Consider the following 8,374-nt stretch of genomic DNA (forward strand, 5'->3'; position numbering starts at 1 on the left):
TCATGTGATCTTGTCATGGGCTTCCCTAGTCTCATGTGTCATGTTCTGATTGGTTACTTGTTGATTATTCACAAGTGTGTCTTGTTAAGTCATTAGTCTTTGTGTATCAATAGCCCTCATGTTTCCATTTTCTCTTGTTGAGTATTGTTCCCCGTAACTGCTGTTGGAGAGTCTCATGCATCTAGTCTTGTCAGGTCAAGTTCATGTTTATTTTTACGTTTATGGTCGACTAGTTTAAGGTATCGTCTTGTTTTGTTTGTTCTAGATAATCTTTAATAAAACTGCACTTGGGTCCAACAGCAACTTTCCTCAGTGGATCTGTTATAGTGATTTAGTCTATTCTGAACCCCCTCCCCTACTCCACTGTTTCCTTGTGAAAAAGTGTGCTTAATTTTATTGAATGGGAACTTGCATGTTTTATAAAACTGTACTTGGAAATAATATAATGTTAGAAATAAGAGGCCACTTAAAGGGATAGTTCACTCAAATTAAAACTGTCATTTACTCAAGTTGCTCCAAACCTGTACCAGTTTCTTTCTTCTGCTGAACACAAAAGCTATTTTGAAGAATGTGTGTAACCAAACAGGACATGGTAGCCCCTGACTTCCATAGTATTTTTTTCTTTTCTTCTGGAACTCAACTGGAATGGCTACCATCAACTGTCTGGTTACCAACATTCTTCAAAATATCTTTTGTGTTCAGAAGAAACTCCTACAGTTTGGAACAACATAAAGGTGAGTAAATGAGGGTGAAACAACATGGTGAGTAAACGATGAAAGAATTTAAATTTTTTGGGTGAACTATCTCTTTAAGTGTACATTAAAGTACATTTTAAATTGTTTTGGTAATATTTTGTCATGCTTTAAAAAAAGTGTAATTATTTTGACTAAAACACTAAAGCACATGTTTTAGTTTGAATAGAAGTGACGGTAAAGTATTTTAGTTTACCATAATTGCTTGTCAGTTGCCTATATTCAGCAGTACGCTTTAACCATATTGTCAAGAAATTACATAATATAAAGGTAAGTAGATTAACAAATTCTCTAAAGTTAAGCGAACTTCAATCAATTTAAACTGTGTTTTCATTTTATTGCAATTAACATTTAGTATGTCAAACTACATTTTTTTCATTTAATATATTCTTTTAGAGTTTTCCTTAAGTATTCTTTTTTTTTTAAGTCAGCTAAAGTGTACTTTTTCACAAGGGTCTATAAAGTCTCGAAAGTCAAGTCAAGTCATCCTCATTTATATAGCGCTTTTAACAATGTAGATTGTTTCAAAGCAGCTTTACAGAGATAAACATATAATTTAAGGTTTTATAGTGGTTCTTAAAAAATGTTTTTTCCAGCTAAAGTTAGTTTTGATTGATTCACTTCCGTCTAAATGATCATTTATTAAATTAGGGGCCGCTAAGACGACACTGTTCTCTCTAAACAGACTTTAAACGTGAACCTGTGAGACGATAAAACTAATTAGGAAGATTATTGATAAAGCAATCTTTAGTGGCAGAAATGATAGGTCTAACATACTTGTAACACGGAGTTGGCTTAGCAGCCTTGCCTAAATGTAATTTACATGAGACTAGATAATGATCTGAGATGTCGTCGCTCTGCTGCAGATTTTCAACAGCATCAACATTGATTCCATGTGATAATATTAGATCTAGAGTATGATTACGACAATGAGTAGGTCCTGACACGTGTTGTCTAATTCCAATAGAGTTAAGAATGTCTTTAAATGCCAATCCCAATGCATCTTTTCCATTATCTACATGTATATTAAAATCACCAACAATTAGGACTTTATCTGCAGTCAATACTAATTCTGATAGAAAGTCAGCAAATTCTTTGATAAAATATTTATGGTCCCTGGTGGCCTGTATACAGTTGCCAGCAGAATTCTCAAACTTGATTTATCGTTTACATTATATATTTTTACATTAAGCACCAACACTTCAAAAGAAGTATATTTAAAACTAGATTTTTTAGTGGGTTTGAAAATATTACTATAAATTACACCAACACCTCCCCCTTTGCCTTTCAGGCGAGGTTCATGTTTATAACAGTAATCATGGGGGGTGGACTCATTTAAAGTAATGTAATCGTTTGGTTTTAGCCAGGTTTCTGTCATACACAGCACATCTAGGTTATAATCTGAAATCATATCATTAATAATGAGCGCTTTTGAAGTAAGGGATCGTATATTCAGCAACCCAAGCTTTATCGTTTGCTCATCTGTATTATATCTATTTTTTATTTGTTGAATATCAATCACATTTTTAACCTTAGATCAGTTTGGATGTTTTTTGGATTTCCAAATTCGGGGAACAGACACAGTCTCTATATGATGATATCTAGGTGAAAGAGTCTCTATGTGATGGGATTTATCTGACCTTGGTGACGCGAGGCCGCTAGCAGACGGTCGGTTTAGCCAGTTTGTCTGCTTCCTGACCTGAGCCCCAGATTGTCATGTTTTGTCTCTAAGACTATAAGCCAAATTACTAGAGAGAAGAGCAGCACCATCCCAGGAGGGATGAATACCATCTCTTTTCAACAGGTCAGGTTTGCCCCAAAAACTTTTCCAATTTTCTATGAATTCTATATTATACTCAATATCAAACAGGCTTCTGATGCATTGCTCAGTCATACAACCATAATGTCCATCCTAACCAGCTGTTTGTAGACTTTAGACTTGAAAACTAAACTAAATATTAAGGGACATTTTTAGTGTTTAAAACAAAGACCTAAAGGACAGAATAAAATCTCAAAACAACTAGATACTCAAATCTAACACAATGACTTCAATAACCTTTTCAGAGTTAACCTGTGATTGGATCAACATTCCCTGGATTATCCAATGATTCAGCAAAATCTTACATGCGTTTTGTGTACATCAGTTTGGTTGAGCTTTATATGATTGCCATCCAATATTGTAAAGATGTTACAACAACTTCAACAAAGTCTTTAAAGAAGCCAAAAAGGGGTTCATCGAGGTCGAAAAATAGAAAACAGTCAGTCATTCTGTCAATTAAGTCTTATAAAAGTGATGAGAATGCTATATTTTTTTCTTTGAAACGGAATGAACCATGACTGAGTCATTTCCTGCCAAGCTTAAGATCTTTGTGGTGAATATGAACTGCATCTGGTATATTACCACTGAGAGAGATGATATCTGGGAAACCTATGATCAGCAGAAGCAAACAGCAGACAAATCAATTTAAGCAAACCACATTCAGCAAGATTGTGGGAAACAGCCTAAGAAGAACCAGCTTGTACTACACCAAAACACCAGTTATGAAAGTTTATTAAATAGGCATTCTATAAATATAAAAATGAAAAAATATATTAAAAAACTTTGTTATATGAATACATAAAACATTTAGACAAAATATATTAGATAAAAGAACAGTGAAGTAAATAAAATAAATGTACAATAAAAATGACTGCTGCTTAATAGTGCAAAATACACAAATACAGTATAGATAATACAGAAATGCACTATAATTAAAATAAATAGTTAAATAATTCCATCTTATACATTAATATTTAACATTTCATGCTAAATATCATGCTTTCGATCCTGCCTTAACAGGGTCTCTTTGACCTTATGACTAAGTCTTGTAACTATAAAATGGTTTAGGAGTAGAAGGTGCCTGATCTACTTTACTAGAGTTTACTTTCAGCCCTACTCTGATGCACAGGAGTGTAGTTTTCAAGTGAAGCCCACAACCTTGATTAAGTGTGTTTGATAAATTGTATATATTGATATATACACTTGATATATTGTAAGTGGAACAAAACTATCCATACTGTCAGCAAAGACTAGCAGAAGATTCTGTAAGGGCATATGGCTTCTGGATGTTTTCCATGGCACCTGAAAACAAAGGAAAATATTGTTTTAATCTACTGGCACACTAAAGCGTTTGTGTGAACATAATAGAAGATAACTCAATGAACAAAAATGGTTGAACTGAAAATATTTAATTTAGTATCATTTTCTAACGTGTTACTACAAATTATAATTATTTATTATAAATCATGCTATTCTATGTAGTAAGATTTTTTTAATTCATGTAATTCCTGTAAGTTTTGACCTGATCCTGATGAAGGCATTCTGAATTACGGAAGTTTTTACTAAAAACGTAAACGTTGTCAAAAGTATCCTTGTTCACACGGATCTGCAAAACAACTGAAAACGCTGTATTCTGCTGCCAGGCCAGTAGTTGGCGATGTCACTTTGTAAAGAAACACTCTGTGCCTATAGACTGAACACATAATATGCAAATGATGTCAGTGTTCACAAATTTGCATTTTTGTAGTTTACACAGAGACGATAATGGTGTCGTTTTTAAAAACGTGCACTTTGAAATCCGTTTTCAAAAGTTTGCTTTTTCAGGCCCCCAAAACGCCGTTGTCGTTTAAATGAATGGCGAAAAAAGGAACATAAAATGTTTGCGTTTTTAGTTGAAAAAGGCGTTGTGTAAAAGGCCCCTGTTTTCTTTGTCATCGTTTGCCTTAGCTCTAGTTACTCATCTGTTGTCATGGTTTCTAATTAGTACCTCCCCTGTTCTCTGTTCCATTGATTATCTTCCCTCTGTTTATTAAAGAGTTGTTTTATTGTCCATTCTAAGTCACGCATTGTCTTTTAGATTACGCTACAGCCAATCTGTGATAGGAAGCTTGTTAAAAAAATAAATAAAGGCAATTGTGACTATCTCAGAATTTATATCTCACAATTCGAACTGTATATCTCGCAAGTGCGAGTATATATCTCAAAATTCTGAGAAAATTAGTCTGAGATAAGATAAAAACTCACAGTTCTGATTTTTTCTTGCAATTGCGGTATAATTATTTTTCCGCAGTAGTAACAAGCTTCTATATATGCAGTTGTTACCACATGAAACCCATTTTAAATGACCTGAAAAAATATTGTTTCACAGTATAGACTAGTAGTTTCACTTTAGAACTAGTGATAATAATCCTCAGCAAAGTATCTTCCTGTAAAAGTAGAATTTCTATAAACACACACACACACACACACACACACACACACACACACACACACACACACACACACACACACACACACACACACACACACACACACACACACACACACACACACACACACACACACACACACACACACACACACACATATACAGATGCTTTTGTTGATATCTTGAGGTGTAGACCGTTGCTTAATATGGAAATGATGCGTTTCTCTTGTGGGTAGTGTATGCCCACATCTATCATATACAAACACTTATTAACACACCTCCAATTAGACGCACTTCCTGTGTGATGATTGTCTGAAGCTCTTCGTGTTTCTCTGTAAACTGTCTCTGTAGTGTGGTGTAAATGTGAGGGGGAAACACAGAGAAAGAAAAAAACTGTTAAGCAAGAGGAAACCAACTTCGTTCACGATTCACACAGTTCCCCAATACAACATAATTACTGTAAATATCTACTGATGCACAAGTTACGCAAGACTGAGTCAGGACAAAAATGATTATGAAGTGTTATAAAAATGCATAATTAGGGCACAAAAATGGGAATGTTATTAAGAAATGTTCAATATTTTTGAAGAAAATCACCTGCAGAAGATGAAGCTTGCCAAGCAATTGTCTCTGCTTTTCTGTAGCACCTCTGATAATCTCCATCCTACAGTTCACAAAAGAGAAGATATAAAGATTATATTCAGATCAAGAGGCATTTACAATGAAAACTAGGGTTACTAGGTTTTAAATTGTTCACAGGGTATATTAAAGTCACCATGAAATCAAATTTGAAAATTATTTCAAATTTTGCCATATTTATTATTATGTATTACAAATATGTGCACTTCATTTTCTTTTTTTTATTCATGTGCCCTCGTAATCTTTCATCAAAATAACTTCCCCTCCTTCTCTGATGAAGTGTTTACTGGTGCGAAGGCTACCATTTTTCTTGTCTGAGCTGACGATTCGCTCTGATATGTCACATTACGAAAGAAAAGACTATAACAACTTCTGTTTCATTCCGACTTTAAGTAATAACAATACAACTACTACTATTCATCCTAAGCATTCTACTGCTTAGGATTGTGCCATTATACACACAATCTATCATAGTGGCAGCTTTTGTGACAGAATGCATACAAATATTGTGATATTGTAAAAACATTGTAATAAAATCCTGTTAAATTTAATGTAAAACTATTTAAATAAAATATAAACTACAATAGATAAATAAAAATTATACAAATAATTTTACATCAAAGGATAAATTAAATATATATATATATATACAATTATTTTAACAATGTTTTAATTACTGTGGAGGTATGTACATGCACTGATCTCTTAAACCTATATCAATTTTATTTAAATCAATGTAGATTTTAACCATAAATTATGGTAATTCATACTTTTTTACTTGCAAACATCTTTTTTATACTGTACATGTTAATTAAGTGAACCGATTAACAGGTTTTACTGTACATTACATTTAATTGTTTAGCAGCCGCTTTTATCCAAATGAGGAGAGCGACAGAAGCAATAAAACCAAAAATAGGGCAAAATTATTTATAATCTGATGTATCAACATATCCCTGCTACATATCCAAGTGCTGTGACTAGTCCCAGTTAGTCTGGCACAGTACAGCAGAGTCCTTACAGTGTTTTTTACATTCAAAAAACTGTATATAACTTTTATTTAAGGTTTAACATATCAAATTGTACCAAAGTCAATAGTGTTTAGTCTTACATTAAGAAAGAGGACTTCTGAACCAGATCCTTGATCTGCTGCTGAGTGAATCCAGCAATATACACACTGTTGACTGTGATAATAACATCACCTGAGATGAGAGACAAAGAGATTTTAGCAATGAGTAAGTATGAATGACACTGGTTCTTGACAGAAAGTGGGCAGGTGTTTTGATGACTCACCTGTCATTAACCCACTACTCTCTGCAAGACTGTTCTCCTTCACCCAACACACACATGAGCCCAAATCCTGCTCAGCACTGATGCTTCTCTCAACACTACCGGTCTATGGACAGGGAATAAAGATCGAATCAATTCATCATCCAAAATCCAATTATCCTCTGACAGATAATAAGCCCTCAGGCAGGCATGTAATGCTTGAATGAATGGAGAAAAAAGGATGAGAAGAGAGAGAGAGGGATAGAAGCTGGGTGGGTAATAAGGTTACCTGGATGTCAAACCCCAAAGTTTCGTTTTCTTTTCTTCTTAAAACAACAGTTTTCCTGTTAACCAAGAGAGAGACATGAGTAAGAAAGAGACAGAGATAAACAGTCCAAATCTGAGTTGTGCATGTGGGTTGAATTTGTGTCGGCTACTTAAGATGTTAATCAGTATACAGCCTATATATATATATATATATATACTTTTTTCAATTTTAAATTTTTTTTTTTACCGTATGTACTGCTCCGTTGTCTTGTCTTGGGACTGCAGAACCTAAAGAAAATACACCACAATAGGTCATTATTAAAATGAGTAATTTAGATACTAGATTAATATATTATTTATAGTATAATAATGATAATAATAATATAATAAAGATCAATTATAAAATAATTATTAGACTCATAGAATCCACATTTAAAAAATAAAGCCAATGAGAAATCAAATAAAAAATGAGTAGTCACTTACGTTTCTTTTTTGACTTTTTTCATCTTTGCTCTTGGTTGTTTGCTTATCACTAGTGTTCTTCTGTGTTTTGTGTCCAGTGTTCAAAAGGTTGTTTGTCGCGTAGCTGCTTTTCCCCAGCAGTTTTCTTATGTATTGAACAGATGCTGTCATCTTCAGAGTGTGTGTTGCTGACATCTCTGCTGCTGAACGTCACTCCTCCGGCTTTTACACGCGCCCCTGAACGGATGTCACGTGACAACTGTAAAGTCCCCGGCCGGGGCTTCACTACAAACTTTTGAATTTACTGTAAGTTTGTCAGCGCACAATTATGGAGAATCATGTTTAAAATCACCTTTGCAACTTGTTTAAAACAAACTAAACAGCTGCATTAACAAGGTCAATTTTTAAATCCATTAACCAAATGATAAATCTGAAACTGAAAACTAAACAATTTAATTTATTTTTCAATTTTGGCACGTTTTGCGTACACTTATTATTTAAATAAAATATTTAAAATTGACAGATAATGTCTTCCATACATTAAAACAGAAACAGAGAGTTAATAAACATGAACAACAGATTACAATTGTCAAATAAATAACTTAATATAACTAAATGCGGCTTAATTTATTAAGTAATGACCATGGTTTTAAATTGCCGTCAACAAACAATCAAACAAACAAATTAGTTTTTTTTTAAATAATAAAGTTTATGAAAAAACTCATTATATCAGCCAAATCT

General features: G+C 33.4%; 1 protein-coding gene across 2 annotated transcripts; it reads right to left on the reverse strand.

The window, feature by feature from the left end:
- Positions 1-3,778: 3,778 nt before the first annotated feature.
- Positions 3,779-7,836, reverse strand: LOC143706917 (cytohesin-interacting protein). Of its 2 annotated transcripts, none has more exons than XM_077199352.1 (8): positions 7,655-7,836; positions 7,428-7,459; positions 7,194-7,248; positions 6,929-7,031; positions 6,747-6,837; positions 5,597-5,663; positions 5,278-5,344; positions 3,779-3,873 (listed from the first exon to the last, which is right to left on the reverse strand). In XM_077199352.1, the coding sequence occupies exons 1-8, from the start codon at positions 7,826-7,828 to the stop codon at positions 3,812-3,814; spliced, it is 651 nt and encodes a 216-aa protein (XP_077055467.1). In that variant the 5' UTR covers positions 7,829-7,836; the 3' UTR covers positions 3,779-3,811. The 2 variants fall into 2 exon arrangements, with proteins under 2 accessions (XP_077055467.1, XP_077055466.1); XM_077199351.1 differs by having other exon boundaries at positions 7,419-7,459.
- Between the last annotated feature and the right edge of the window lie 538 nt (positions 7,837-8,374).

The sequence above is a fragment of the Siphateles boraxobius genome, unplaced genomic scaffold, assembly GCF_051911475.1.
Source record: "Siphateles boraxobius isolate OS27281-9 unplaced genomic scaffold, OSU_SipBor_1 41, whole genome shotgun sequence".
Classification (NCBI taxonomy): Eukaryota; Metazoa; Chordata; class Actinopteri; order Cypriniformes; family Leuciscidae; genus Siphateles; species Siphateles boraxobius.

Excerpts from the sequence above, each read along its gene's own strand:
- LOC143706917 (XM_077199351.1), bottom strand. The coding sequence starts at position 7,828 with ATGTCAGCAACACACACTCTGAAGATGACAGCATCTGTTCAATACATA. Across the intron at positions 7,460-7,654 it reads AAAAAAGTCAAAAAAGAAAC|GTTCTGCAGTCCCAAGACAA; the intron begins GTAAGTGACTAC and ends TATTTTCTTTAG. Across the intron at positions 7,249-7,418 it reads ACAACGGAGCAGTACATACG|GAAAACTGTTGTTTTAAGAA; the intron begins GTAAAAAAAAAA and ends CTTGGTTAACAG.